This window comes from Plasmodium gonderi (genome assembly GCF_002157705.1).
Source record: "Plasmodium gonderi DNA, contig: Chr02, whole genome shotgun sequence".
NCBI classification, from domain to species: domain Eukaryota; phylum Apicomplexa; class Aconoidasida; order Haemosporida; family Plasmodiidae; genus Plasmodium; species Plasmodium gonderi.
In genome coordinates, this window is record NW_021628926.1 from 827,417 (window position 1) to 843,923 (window position 16,507).

General features: G+C 23.8%; 2 protein-coding genes and 2 non-coding genes across 4 annotated transcripts; 2 read left to right on the forward strand and 2 right to left on the reverse strand.

Annotated features, from left to right (window-relative positions):
- The first annotated feature begins 1,818 nt into the window (after positions 1–1,818).
- PGO_021600 lies at positions 1,819–1,900 on the forward strand. The gene has a single exon. It is a non-coding gene; the product is annotated as a tRNA-Val (tRNA).
- A 5,610-nt stretch (positions 1,901–7,510) lies between these two features.
- Positions 7,511–8,326, reverse strand: PGO_021610. The gene has a single exon. It is a non-coding gene; the product is annotated as a tRNA-Thr (tRNA).
- PGO_021620 (hypothetical protein) lies at positions 7,511–8,326 on the reverse strand (the record flags this gene model as incomplete). The annotated part of the gene is made up of 1 exon (XM_028685978.1): positions 7,511–8,326. One exon carries the CDS (start codon positions 8,324–8,326, stop codon positions 7,511–7,513), a length of 816 nt encoding a protein of 271 aa, XP_028541779.1.
- A 1,900-nt stretch (positions 8,327–10,226) lies between these two features.
- On the forward strand, positions 10,227–11,961 carry PGO_021630 (Plasmodium exported protein, unknown function; the record flags this gene model as incomplete). Its single annotated transcript, XM_028685979.1, has 2 exons — positions 10,227–10,340; positions 10,660–11,961. The coding sequence occupies 2 exons, from the start codon at positions 10,227–10,229 to the stop codon at positions 11,959–11,961; spliced, it is 1,416 nt and encodes a 471-aa protein (XP_028541780.1).
- Positions 11,962–16,507: the final 4,546 nt, after the last annotated feature.

Sequence of the window (16,507 nt, forward strand, 5' to 3'; positions counted from 1 at the left end):
TTTTTTCTTTTGTCCCACATAAGTACTACTATACAAACTCGTTACATTTTTCAGAATTTTTCGTTACGCAACTACAATTTGTGTAAAATACACAAAACGGATAAATAAAAATAAAGAGAAATGATGCAGAAAAGAAAAAATGCCAAAAAAAAAAAAAAAAAATACAAAAATAAAAAAGAACCATCACTAAATAAAATAAGCAGAATATTCATTTAAACGACGCTTTAATTCTTTATTTTTACATTTATGCGACCATTATATGGTTGTACATTACCTATATATATATATATTTTAAGTGTATACACCTTTGAGTAGTTGTAAATTGTGCACACATGCTTAAGGAAATTGTAATGCACACTGACTTGTGCAAAAAAATTAAATGTGAATCCTTTCAAATTAGCACTGAATTTATAATGGTGAAACAAAGTGAGCATAATAAATTGTGTTAACATTCAAAGTTGCTTATTACATGTTTTTACGTAAAAGGAAAAACAAAAAAAATACAAAATGAGGTGTTCATACGGGTGCGCCGATGCATACGAAACAGGCTTATGTGAACACATGCATATTATAAATACAGAAGAATTTGTAAGTCTCGAGAAAAGTCTCGTGATTACAATTCTTTTCAAGGTATTATATTTTTTTTCCAAGCAGGCTTGTGTGGTGAATATGAAAAATTAAGAATCATTTTCCATTTATGGCGTTAGGTGTATTTAAAAAAGAAAAATAATAATTTGGCATCATTTGATAAATGTAAATATTATTAACCTTATTTGCGTGTAATTTTTTATGGAAAAAGTTCTTCGAGAAATTAAAATTTTTCTTCTCACGTTCCTGAAATGATTTGCTTATTGCTTCGTTACGCATATGTATATTCACAAATGTTTCATATTATAAACACACAAAAGGGATTTTTTTTCTTTTTTTTTACATATACACTATAAAATAAGAATTCTTCATTATTTTCCCTACACAAATATTTTCCCTTATTTCCATGTAATGATGGAAATTATTTGGTTATATATTAATAAAGGGAAAACTATTAATTATACACATTAATATAGTATTTTTAAATATATGTAACATAGTAAAAATGAGGAAATGAAGGTGTATTGCTTTTAATTAGCAATTTTTTTTTCTTTTTTTTTTTATAGTTTATAAAACAGAACACAATAATTTTTTTGACTATTCCTATATATATATATGATGTATATATATAATATTTTTCCTTGTTATATTATTTTTATCCTTTTTCTTAAAAGTAGGAAACATTTTTAGTCTTCTTAAAATATTATGCTCAAATTAGATGTAATATCACATATATCCCCCCGTATTTTTTTTTTTTTTTTGCTTTATTATACATATTATTAAGAAAAGAAAATTTTCCAAATGGAAAATAATAAATTACTTTTCTGCCTATTAACTGTTAACTTCCTATACATAATTGCGCAAGGATGCAATCAAAAATACAGATATTTAAACCCATTGACGTTCATTTAACGTGTACGAATGATTCACTATGGTTGATTATAAATAAAGAAAATGGTTTTATTAAAAGAGCTTACTATTGTTCTCTTTCTCTGATTTTTTTTTTTTTTTTTTCTTTTTTTATTTGAATTTTTTATAGTGTCATATATTGAAAAAAATGGGGAAAATTAATTTTTATAGCACTATAATATGTACATATTTTTTAGATAAATATATTCATACAAAACAGGCGAAAAAAATGTAATTTCAAAAAACGAAAAGAAAAAAAAAAATTAATAAGAATGTATGAAGTACGCATAATAATAAAGAAGAAAGAAAATAATTTGATAAGCGGGCATGGTCTAGTGGTTATGACGCCTGCTTTACACGCAGGAGATCCCGAGTTCGATCCTCGGTGCCCGTAATTTTAATCTAAGAATTATATATGTATATATATAACGTAATTTTTTTTTTACTTATTTTTTATAAAAGGCTATAAAGATAAGATATCGGTTAAGCATATTGATACTATTATGGAATTAATATGGGCCAAAAATTTTATAAAAGTTTTTTCCATTTTTTCACATTATATGTAGAACATGACAATTATAAAATAAGTGCTTTATTAATTTATCGTAGCAGAAAAATTTTTGTTCTTTAAAGCTTAAATGGGGGAAAATTATTATTATTGAATAGTTTAAAAGAAATATATTTCCCAATTTTATAACTTAAGAGTAAGGGAAAATTTATGCATACTTGTATATCATATAATTTGCTAACATTATATATTATTTTTGTTAATGCGTTTCTTCCTCAAAAATAATTGAAAACTTGTGTATACATTAATAAAACATATTTGTCATTTATATATATGTTTTATATATACCCATGAGGTAAAAAAGTATGTAAAACATAGTTTTACATGTTAATTTTCTCCTTCAAAAAGGGGAATTGTACTTGATAGATTTTTAATTTCATTAAGCTACACCGTTAATTTGGAATTTATGTATTTAAGATAGAGATATGTGTGCACCGGTGTAGAAATATATATACGTACATTTATATACACACAATGATGTGTATATACATATATATTTATTCACAGAGTCTATCAATTCAAACTTTTTTTTTATTTTTTTGTTCTTTGAAGCATTTTTACAATTAGCCAAAATGAAAACACTGAGCATGTCATAATGCATTATATTATTGGAGAAATTTAAGAACATGCCACAAAAAAAAAAAAAAAATGATTTATGATGAAGTATATTTGTAATTGCTATTTCTGTGCGTGCAAAAAAGAATATCCAATTTCGTAATATTCCGTTATGGTTGTAAAGCATTAACAATTTTAACCTCTTAATTGACATAAAAATGAAATAGAAGGAATTGAATTTGTTAAACATGAGCGTACAAAAAAGTTTAACTCTTACACAAGTGTAAAAAATTAAAAATATAAAAAATATAAACCATATTAAAAATTAAGGAGACTTTTTTTTCTTTATGCATTATTGGGTAAAAATTTTTTCTACTTTTTAAAAGTACACATAAAAAAAGCCACCTGGGAGGATCGAACTCCCGACCTTTGGTTTACAAGACCAACGCACTGCCACTGTGCTAAGGTGGCAATAGTGATTATTTTTAAATCTTATTATTATAATCATTTGTGTGAATTAATAAGATAAATATTTCCACCCTTCCTTGGTTAATACAGGCATCCATGGATGATAAAAAAATTGAAATAACTACGGCATAATTATATATATACATATTTCTACCTCTTTTTTAAAGTTATCACTTTTGGGTATTCTTATTTTTATCTTAAATATGTATGTTAAAACTAATAATATATGGGTTCCTTGGAAATAGAATTTTCTTTCTTTAAATTTATTTATTGTGTACATATATTCTTTTTCTTTTTTTTTTACCTTAAAATAATTGCAATTTGTACGTATAAAGAAAAATAAGTTCACTCTTTTGGCTTTGAGAAAAATATTGATGAAAATTTTAAAAATTTATTGTTATTATAGTTTTATTTTTTCGAGAAAACATATCCTGAATTTTGTATTAAAAAAATTTATATGAAAAAATTACCTGGACTCTTGATATTAAGCTTGCATTGAAGTTGCATATATGTATATATACATGGAACATTACTTCTTTTTTTTTTTTTTAATTTTACATACTTATTTTAATACGTTTTTTTTTTAAATGAATAGCCTATTTCTGGTTTATATATAAGAATGAGCACATTTGCATAATGCTAGACAAATTATAAATCAGGTTAGCCTACATTGCAATGAATATAGGGAAAATAAAAAAAACTTCAGCAGAAGGCAGACATCTATTTGTTTAGTTTAATTACTTAGAGATTCTATGGTTTTTTCTTTTTTTTTATAATTGACATATTACCAATGGTACATGACTAATTCCACTACTAGTACGGGTCGGTTACATTTAGGGTTCACGAATTGTTAAAAATGCAAGTTTTTTTTTGGTATATATATATATATATACTTGTTCATATAACTACATATATATTTACGTAACAACTTGTGTATAATACTTTTCTAACATGAAAAATGGATGATATAAGTAGTAATTGTAAAGTACTACATATGCAGAAGGGCACAGGCATGTGAAAACACTTGTGAATGATAATAAATTGTAAAAAGAAATCGGAAAGTCAATGGTAACATCAAATATGGTCTTCACTAAACTGATGATAAAGTGGTCTATATGTATACATATGTAAGTGGTACATAAATACATATCGTACATACATGTGTTTGTATATTTATTGTACGGTGTACTAATATTTGATATGGTTGCATATAGGTAAGGTTTTAGGGAAAAAAAAAATACGTGCTACTTATATCGAACATTTTTAAATTTATCCTGCTATAGCAAGCAATTATATTTAGAATCATCATAAATTAATAAATAGGGTATATCGAATGTCGATTCAGTGATGAACAAAAAATTATTAAAGAAAAAATATATATGAAATGTTTTATATATAATTTGCCTCCTATTTTTATCACAAAACTGTTCCTTACAATATATAAAATATTTTTATTTTAAGTAAAAAAAAAAAAAAATAAAATAAAATATAAGTTAATATCCAACAACTGCAACCGAATGTTGAGAGCAGAAAGAATTAATTTCTATAAGGATAGCTTATTATTCGTATTTTATTTTTTAATAATGAAAAACTGTTTTATAAAAAAAACTGAATTTATTGCTACCCATTTTGGAGTAGTATATTTTTTCATGATAAAAGATTGAAAACCTTTTTTTTTTTTTTTTTTTTATTCTTCATTATATTACAACGTTTTTCTGCTTAAAAATTCGGTTGACAAACAAAAAGATTAAATCATTTGAAAATAGTTTTTTCTTTCCTTTATATGAATGTGAGTTGTATATTGTGAATTTGGTAGTCTACTGAAAATGAAAATGAAAACATGTCTGTTCTAGCTCACTTATAATTTTTCGAAATCCTTTTTGTAGATTTTTTTTAATAAATATTGTAGAAAAAAGAAATTCAAATTACAAAATTTAGAACCAGAATAGTTTCTGTTTGGCTACTGGTTAATCAATTTTCTATTCGGAATAGTTGATTGTACTTTTTTTTTGTTAACACGTGTTTTTTTTTTTTTTTTTTTTTTTTTTTTTTTGTTGTTGTTGTTACATGAATATGCCCTTTTTAATGTAACATAAGTATAAAGGTGAATTAGATATCGTAATTTTACATTTTATTTAATTTTTATATATTTAGTAATTACTTTTTAATAGCGTTCTATTGATTAATCAATATTAGAATTTACTATTTTCTTACTTTCATTTATGACAAAAGTGTAGTGATAAAGCATTCGCAAGACAATGCAACAAAATCGTATTTATCTATGTAAATACAGATATGTGTATATATGTACATACTTATGTACATAAATATATATCTTTCTAAGTGTTACAGGGGAAAAAGTGGCATATAGCTTCGTACACTTTTTCTCAAAAACACAATATATATATATACTTACGAACAGAATGGAAAAAAAAACATCCAAAGGTAGTACTAAAGAGGAGTTGAACTTTTTTGAGGAGGATGAAAATGTTATTATAAATGATTTCTTATTCGAAGATCTCTCTTCATCAAATTCAACAAATAATGATGCTTTAAATAATCAGGATAAAGAATCATCCATAATATACATTGAGAAGGATTCGGATATACACAAAAGACACGTAGAAAAAAAAACAAAAAAAATAAAGCGAACTAATAACTTTATGGAAGTAAGATTTTATATATTCCTGGTTCTTATAATTTGTTTTTATAGCCTTTTAGTGGTAAGAATTGAGTTTTTCGTTTCGTCCGAAATTTAGAATACATATGAATACATGAATATATATATTTACCATTTTCCCCTCTCTTTTGCTTATTTAATAAATCATTAACTGATAACAACATTTTACAAAAAATAAAAATAACATAAGTATGCATTTTTTTCGAAAATAAAATATTTTTTCTATTTTCACATTTTCAGAACATCATCCGTAAAGGGTTAGGTTTTATTTCCATTGCACATAGATTACAGAACATTAATCCAAATAGTCTTTTCATGTAGACACAAAATTGTGACATACTTTTCCAGCACATAGTTGTGAAGGCACTTTATTCTATTCATTATTAGATTTAACAAATTATAACTGTACATATATTTAGAATTACAAAAGAATAGAGGAATCTCAAAAAAGAAGTATGGAAAACCAAGTATACAGAGCCAAATTAATTGAAAGCCGTCCATGATTTATAAAGTATGGATATCTATTAAAAGAGGGAACACTACTGTTATCACCAGTGAGGTTACATCAAAATGTATTTATGAAAAATAAATATATTTTTTTAGTGCTCAAACGGTGACAAGAATTTACAAAATAACATTTATCCACGCAGATTTTCTTTAATAATTTTTTTTTTTTATGTATTAGTCTACATAATTATGTTACTCAGTTCTGCTTCGCCGTTGTTTTTCTCAATTGTTTTGCGCAGTTATGTTTTTTTTTTTTTTTTTTTTTTTTTAGTATATAGTTCAGTTCACCTTTATCGTATCTTTAATTGTGTCTACCTTTAACTTTTTATTAAATATAAAAATCAGCGAAAATATATGTTGTTTTTGTTCACATTTGTCTTCAAAATGGAGAGAATGGCTAGTTGGTTAAGTGCATGCAGTGGCTAAGTGTGCGCACATGCCTATATATATACATTTTAAGGAAAAAAGGAAAAGCTTCAATCTGATATTACTCATATTTCAAAAATAATGGCGACTAAAAAGTGAGAAAAAGTGGAAAGATGTAATGATTTCTTCCAAATTTGGCATCCACATTTATTTAAGCATAAATGACTGAGGAAAAAACGGTACACGTAACAATGTTTAATAAAAAATGTAGAATTAAAATATATTGTTATTTTACTAAAAAAAGGGTTTACGAAAAAAATAATCAAAAATGCATTAAAAAAGTCACATATTTAGTTGTCAATGCATCGGATTAAAATTGTTTAAAAGGGAAGAGGTACACATGTATATATGCATATAACAAACAAAAGAATTCGTATTTCTTATGGTATTTTTTTTTTTCCCCTTTTTTTAAACATACTAAATAATGAATTAATAATGTAACAAATGTGCTCTGTGCTACTGATCCTGAAAAAGCGAGCATTTTTCGATATATATATTTACTTAAAAGAACAGCAAATTTTGAATATATGTTCTTCCTACATTTCTTATCTTCTTCAAAATTGACGGTAAAACAAGAAAACTTTATTTTTTTTTTTTTTTGCAAAATAGATTCGTTCTCTTCCGACCTGCATAATATCATCTTGATTGGTACGATATATTCATCGTTCGTACACAACATACGTAAATATAACATACAAAGACGCACGTGTAATTCCAAATGAATCATAACGATAACTGCTCAATAGTATAATTCTTCGTCTGTTCTTTTTTGTATTGAAGTTGTTTGAACATGGTTCTATTATTAGAAATTATGTCTTTTTCACTAGTTTCGCTTTCTCTGAACTATTTTTCTGATTGTTATGTTTCCATTCTTCTATAGATGAGTGAAGAAATTTGTTATATTCAAACACGAAAGGTTTTGTGTATGTTTTAATTAATGAAGCTTTTAGGGTGTCATAAAGTTGTTTGCATACGCTAGAAATTGTTTTTAAATGAAGAATTGAGTTATGAAGCATGTAATCCTTAAGTTTTAAGGTATATAAAATATCATTAAAATAATCTACCCATAAATTCCACTTCATTTTTTTCCATTGGGGATCAAAATTTTTTGTTAATTCATTATTTGCCCAGTTACTATGAGCATTCTCAAAAGCTTCTTTAAATTGTCTATCTCTATATTCATAATATTCATCTCTGTATGAATCACATTTTTCATCAAACACTATTTGTTCTATTTTTTTCATCTCATTTTTTTTAATTAATTCATTGAGAATATATTGAGCAACATCTTGTAAATCCTCGTACGGCAATTTTAACTCATTCCTATCTGCATTTCCTTTAAGAACTTCAACTAAAGCATCTTTGGAATTTAATAGAATTTGTGCTTCCTCATTAGAAATATTTCTAAGACGATTATTGGCTATTCCAATCATTTCATACTTAAATTTAATAAATTTCAGATAATCATTAAAATTCTCAATATGATTAATAGACAAAATTTTGTTTACCTTTTCTTCACTTATGGGAAGACCCCATATAGTTTTATCATTCGTTGATGCATAAAGAACAAATGAACTATGAGCTAAAACAAACAAAAAGATTAGAAATATTCTCCAAATCATCATTTTTACGAATAATGCACGTGTTGAACAAAGAAGAAAAAGGACGATAATGCGCTAACCTTATGACGATATTTATATTAGGAAATAGACAAATGACACACACCATGTTTCAATGAATTATAATATGTTTTCATTTGTTAAAACATTAGGCTGATTTGTTTTATCTAACACACAATTTACAATATAATTGTGATAATCTTTTCTTTGCAGCACCACGACTGCAGTTATTTTAATTTTGTTATTTCAGTTTCATTTTTGCAAGAACTTTTTTCTACCTATCTATTTATTTTATTATTTTTTTTTTTTTTTTTCCTTTTTCATACAAACCATAAGGATAATTATTTGTGATATTTTTAAAAATTCGGTGAGTTAAGAGAACCACATTAATAATTTGAACTTGATCGCAGTTTCATAATACAGAATTTTATATTTATTATATGGTTATTTTTTTATTTTCATATCATTTTAATTATGTATATTCTTTTTCCGCATTTATTATAATGAATAAATTCTCATGTATCCAAAAGAACATATTTGTACTTTTTTTTTTTTTTTTTTTTTTTTTTTTTAAATAAATTTTTACGATATCGAATTTTTTTTCTAATAGTAATGGAATAATAGAAAAGGGTAAAAAAATGCCTGTTTTTTACTAGATTTTATGATAATACATATGTGTACTTTTTAGAGTAACACTGAATTCGTTATTTCATTAGGCCATAATATGTATTAAAAATGGAATACAAACAAGTTTATGAATGCACAAATGAACAAGTAAAATATAAACACTTGTCCCACATTGAATTTGTAAAACAATGAGAATGGCCATATCATATCCTTTTAGCTAAAAACAGATATAAAAAAAAATTATATTATTTTAATATATCTCATAAAGAAAAACTATTCATTTTATCATGTCCCCTTATACAACTTATACCCCATTGGACCATGTACCCCAAAATTAAATTATGTACTTTTTCGCTATTTAATCGAAATTTTGTAGTATTCCTTTTTTTGTTGCTTCGTATTTTTAAATGCTAGAAAATGACATAAAAATAAAAAATTATACTGCAGTGATATTATTACATGTACTAAAAGTTTAGTCATTTGTTACATTTACGTAAATGTTAAAATGAAATTTTTTTTTATTACTATTTTTTTTTTTTTTAAATATTCTTTAAAAATAATTCTTTTTAAAATAATTCTTTTAAAAATAATTTTTTAAAAAAAATGAAATAAAAAAAAAATATATATATACAAACATTTATCATTTTTCCCTTTTGCAGTTATTATCTATCTACCTTACTGCATTACTTTTCTTTTAAAATTATTTACAAAATACTCATTCATACGAACTAATATGTATGCAATATGTTGTACTACTTATTAGAAACTACTTTTTAAGTTTGTACTTTTTCTTTTTTTTTTCTTTTTTTTCATAGTGCCGGGGGGGTATAATAACATATTAGGTTATAAAAGGATGTAAAGCACCATGATGATTAAAATAATATTGTTTTAACCGAATTTTTTTTTTTTATTGCAGAGGTTAATTATTATTTAAGTTTATTTATCTTAACAAATTTTTCCGTATTGCATATGTATAGATATTTATAATATATATTTATGGTTAATAATGAAATAAAGTAATAAAATAAAAAAAATAAAATAATAATTTATAAAAAATAGTTGAAACGCAAAAATTGTAATTTTTTTAATTTATTTTTTATTTATTTTATTATTATTTTTTTTTATTAAGTTAATAGTAGAATTTTAATAATAATCTTTACTAAATATATTAACATTTTAAATTCTAATTATTTAAAATTTCTATTTAAAAAGAAATAATAAAGAAAAAAATATTAATAATCCTTAGATATTAATTATATATAATATACCTTAGAAAAAAATGGCTACCCTAAGCAAATATAATAATAAGGGGAAAGTGAATTTTTTCCCTTTTGTTGTTAAAGTTTTCACCTTTGCTAGCATTGTAGTTTGTTCATTTCAAAATTACGAAAATGTAAGAAAAATACAAATAAGATTGATTATGCGGAAGAATGGAAACATGGAAAATTTAATCCTCCATGTTTCCATATTATATACATATAATATATGCATATATATTACACGTTTTTTTTTTTTTTTTTTATGATGAGAAAAAATGTGTTTAGTGCAAAGAGAAAAAAACATAGCAAATGCCATAGAGTGATTAATGATTTATGATTAAATATTGACTGTTACACAAACATATTTCGTTTCTCATGGAAACCATATTATATACATGTGTGTTTTATTATATCCTAACATATTTTTATCCTTTTTTTTTTTTTTTTATTTAGGAATCCTTGGACAAATCGCGTAACGAGATATATGGACGCAATGCACCTTCATACGATTTAGGTTTCAACAGAATGTTGGCTGAGGCCGAAGAACTTGAAGATGAACCTTTGAAAAAAAGTATTTTACAAGAAATGATAGACAATATTGTAGGAAGTGCATATGAACAATACGAAAAAGAAGTTAAGCCTAAGTGTGATGAAATAGCAAGTACCTTTATGGAAAATTATGAAAATGATATGAAACCTAAAATTGAAGGAATTAAGCAAAGAATAAGGGATAATTATGAAAAGGGTGTAAAACCAACATTAGATAGTTTAAAAGATAAATTAAAAGAATTTGAAAAGGAATTAGAAGATCCACCTGTAGAAGATGAACAAGAAAATAACGTAATAGACATTGAGTTAAATTTTAATGAAGGCATGAATTTGCCTACAGTCGATGATGTTGCAGAAGATGTATTATATCAGTTGGATGATTCTGAATGGTCCATACATAAAAAATATGCAGATTTAAGAGATGAATTTATTGGTAAATTAAGTGATATTCAAAAAGAAGTAAAACCCAAAATTGATGAACTTACGCAGAAATATTTGAATGAACTCGAAATGGAAATGAAACCAAAAGTCGATCAATTAGCTTCCACCATGAAGGATATCCAAAATGAAATTAAACCAAAATTTGACGATATTAAAGAAAAATTATTAAAAGATATTGAAGAAGAAGTAAAACCAAAAATCCAAGAAGTTGCTGATAAAATTTCAAATATTGAAAAAGAGTTTTTACCACACATGAATAAATTCGCGGATAAAATAAAAGATATCGAAAAAGATGTTCAACCTAAAATTGAAGATTTAAAGACTAAATTTAGAGAACTTGAAAAGGAAGTAAAGCCCAAAATTGATGAATTTGTAAGCAAATTAAAGATTGAAATTGATGAGGACTTGAAAAAAAAGATTGAGAATGTTGTTACAAAAGTAAAAGGTGACATTGAAACTGAAGTTAAACGCAAAATTTCCAACTTTGCTCGTAAAGTTAAAAATGATATTGAAAAAGACATGAAACCAACAGTTGATGAATTAAAAAAAACTATTATAGAGAAATTAAATGACATTGATCATGAATACGTACCAGTTTTTGAAAGAACAGTAAAAGATGGAATTGAAAAAATCCGTGAAAGTATACCATGTAATAAGGAACGTATGTTAGAAGTACAAAAAACTATTAAGGAAAATTTAAAAGCTTGTAAAGAAACCGTCGATTCAGTAAGTGAAAAACTTTTACGTGGATTTAATTTATTATAAAAACATTGTAAATGAATAACATATAAATGTTAGATCCGCAGATCGTATTATATGTGTGTATTACACGTATTTGTACACGTTTGTAACTGGAAGGTTAAACTATATGTATATACATGTATATGATCTAATCATTTCGAGATATGCAAGTTTTTACACCATTTCTACTGTAAAATAGAAATAAGTGCTGATTTTGCCATATTATTTATATGGTACGTATATTTACCGTGACCCCTATGAAAGTACCTATTTTTTTGAGTTAAAAGGATAGTATGTATAGTAGGAAAAACACAACTATATTGAGATATATGAGAAAATTTTAAGAAATTTAGAAAAAGAAAAAAACATTTTTCGTTAAGATATTTTAATGCGTATATATATATATATATATATATATATGTATGCATGCAATGGGGGGGGAACACATTTCCCCCAAAACTGTATAATAACCATGTGTTTTAGATCATAAACCAATTAGAACATCTTTAATAAGTAATATATACAATTATTTTTTATAAGCATTGAGATAGCATGAGTAATTGTATTTCTTTATTCACATATTTATTTATTTCTCCTTTTTATTATATATATCTTTGCAGTTTACTATTTATTATTTATTTTACGAATGATATTTTCCTTTTTATCATGTCTTTTATTTAGTTAATGTAGCATTGCACATGTGTAGGGCGAGAATATATATATGCATATAATTTTTTTTTTTTTTTTTTTTTTAAGAGATTCAATTTTGTAATGTATATACATTGATTTTCATTGAAAATTACAACATTCTGTAAACGTGCCTTTAAACAATTGTTTGACGATAATAACTGCACGTTTCCGAAATTAAATCTACAACTTTAGTTAATGATTTATAAAGTCGTACATGAGAAGTTACAAAAGAACGGTATATAAATATATATATACTATTTTAGCACATAGGTTTGCATGTCAATTCCATTGGGGAGCTGAATTACACATGCTTAGAAGTTCCCAAAAGAAAGCGGATGTGAATTTTTTTTTTTCTATTTATATATATTTGTACAAACTCTATAAACAATGCAAATAATTTATTTACAGAAAACTATTTATTTAATAATTGGGAAAAAATATCTATGAGCAATAGTTAATAGCATTATTATCAAGTGCAACGATTAAGGTATATTTCCATTTACCTGTCCTCATTAAAATTTGATAAATTGATTAGTCCCCGTTAGAATATATATAATTTTCAATAGTTTAGGCGTTTAATCTTGTTAACTAAATTGTGTATATTTTTCACTTTTAAATTTTATGTAAAAATAGTTTAAATATTAAACTTGTTCTTTTATTTCACCATTTCTGTGCAAGTCCAGTTGTAGCAACATCGAAAAATGTAAGCATTCAATTTTAAGTATGCATGAAAAATAATATGAAAATATTTTGTTAGAATAATTTTGAATGATATAGATAGATCTATATTTTTGAACACTTTGTAACAATATATTTTATGCTGTTTTCAAAAAACACAAATAAAATAATAAAATAGTCGACAAATTGAGGGAATGATTTATATGAACCAATTTCTACGGTTATGCAGAAGTTGTGACACTCGAAGGCTGATTCATTAGACATATGGGAAAGTACTATTAAAAGTTGTTAGTCATACTATAAAGCAATATTTAATTCTGCATAATTTTGAACATGAGAAGAATTGGAAAAACAAAAATGATGTACCTCCAATTAGAGCAAAAAAAAAAAGAAAATTCAAAACGTCTTATTTTTCTTAAAATGATATACACGCAATAATATTTTACCAGTATAATTAATATTAACACTTATTGTATTTTTTTTTTTTTTTTTAATATTAGTACTAAAAGAAAAGAATAAAAAATTAAAAAGTAACACAACAATTTTGGCGGTTATATTTGATCTAATCTATTCTGTATATGAAAAGGTATTTGATTTTATTTAAATTAAAACTTGTTTAAAATGACAAAGAAAAATTAAAAAGACTCTTCATATTTTTGAAGGTGTTACACGTACATCTTAATATGCATTGCAACCTTTAAAGTAATTAAATAAATTTTAATATTGATTGGGGAATTAAGCTTTTCTACAACAGAATTTTATCCTAATCAGCAATATTAAAGGATAATGAGATATGTGTATTCTATACAAATATAAAAGTTAAGAATTTCCAAAAATTAAATTTAATATTCATTTTTACTAAATATTATAAAATAATAATTTAAACATGGGGCATTAATAGTTATGCCTAAAACGCAGTAATGACACATTTATGTAATATTAGAACATTCTAAGATTTAGTAATTGGTTAAATAATTACATGTATTTATACAAACACGAACATATTTATTTTATAATTATAAATATGTATGATCGAAATTTTATTTTTAAAAAAAAAAAAAAAATCAAAGTTAAAAAAAAATTATGAAGATGGTGAATTGTTTCTTACTCAGAGTTCCCAATAATAATTTTACATTTTTTGTGATGTTCTCATATAGACAACAAACTGAAGGTTCAAAATTTTTATTTCAATTAGTGTCTTTATAAGATTTGTTAAGAATATATTCTCTTAAGTATAACAGAAAATATGTGTTATATAAAAAATTATAGAAAATATTTCTAAAGGAATTTTACATTTATATATTACCAAAAAATTAGAAATTCAGTGCTCGGAGGGAGGAAAAATAAAAAAAAAATAATAAGTAATTCCTTAAACTGGTGTGAATATTATTAATATATAATGACATAAAATAGAAATCATTTATAATTTTTTCATGTGAAAAACTGTGGATTGAGAAGTATTTTTAATTAGACTGAAAAATTTTGCTCAGTAATATTATACAAATATGCACTGTTTTTATTAAAGGATGAATTTAATTCTTGCTATTTTTTTTTTTTTTTTGGTGAGATAAGACAATATTTTATGCTTTATTTTATATATTTAATTTGCATAATGGGGTTAAAAAATTCATATTTGTATTCCATCAAAAGTTTTATATAAAAATTGTCTACAACCGGTACCACCATTTTACAATAAATCAGTGCTACCTTATAATACTAAATAGTGTTATTACTTTTTCCGAAATTTTTCTAAAACATTTCAAAACCTCATATTTACAATGAAATTTTTTTTTTTATTTTTTTTAAAAATATTTAAAAGCATAAAAACATTTAATTGAATTTATCCTTAGTAAATAATTAAATGTTAAAATAAATTGTTCAATTCAATGATTAAAAGGTAATTTTATAAAATAAATAAAAATGATCATTCCGCATGATTTTTTTTTTTTTTTTCTCATGTTTCTTCCATTTTGTTTAAATTATAATTAAAAAAGAAATATAATTTAGTTGAAATCATATTTTTTTCTTTCCTATAAAAAAAGCTATTTCTAAAATTAAAAAAGTTATAATTTTGTTTCCATATATCAAATTTGTATTTATTGTATACTTTTAATATTTTGTCCCAAATTTCTTTGTCAGCGTAATATTTTTATAATATATAATTTTTCCTTTTAAATTTTTTATTATTTTTTATGTAATTTTTTTTTTAATTATATGTAAAGTTAAAATATATGCTCATTTTATATAGAACACTTTTTTTTTAACTTTGTTTTTTTTTTTTTTTTACCTTATTTATTTTATACAAAAGTTTGTTTATTTTCAATTTCCCACTTTGGGGTTAATACATGCGTTTATTTAAAATTTACATTTATCCTAAAATTCTATTAATTTCCTATTTTTAATTTTATGTTTAAGTATGAGTGCATTATTTTTAATGCACATTATCTTTTACCTCTTTTTTAATTTTTCATTATATTATTATAACATTTTCTGGTTTTCTTCTGGCTTATTTTATTTATTTTTTTTTTTTTTTTGCCTAATTTTTTTATCATGCAATTTTCTCTATATTTTACGCTATATTTTCCACATCAATTTCTAACATTTTTTTTACGCATAATTTTATAATTTTATGGTTTTATATATATATTTTATTATTATTTTTTCGTTTATTATTTTCCACCCCTTATTCTTATACCTGCATATATATATATATTTATATGTTATATTTACATTATATAAATATTGTTATACAAGGTATATTTTTCGCCTTTGTAAAAGAAAACTACAATTTTGCAACATCAAAAATTAGCCGGTTTGCTTTATATTAATGTTGTTACAAGTCTGTTGAAAACTAATAGATAATATATTTAGATATGTATATATAAGAATACACTAGCTTATATATAATTGGGTATGATATATAATACATTATTATATAATTAAATAAAGGGCCCATTTGTCTATAATTTTTTTTTTTTATTATACGATAAAAAAACGTGTCCTGAATTTTGCTTTTAGCCTGAAGAATTATACACTGATTTATGTCATACAGAAGAATTTGTGATATGTTATTTATACATACGTAATATGTAATATATGTATGCATATATGAACTATATATATATATAGTTCTGCTTTACATCCCTTCTTCTAATATATAAATGAGCGTCTGCATGTAGCACAATAATTAGCACATAAAAAA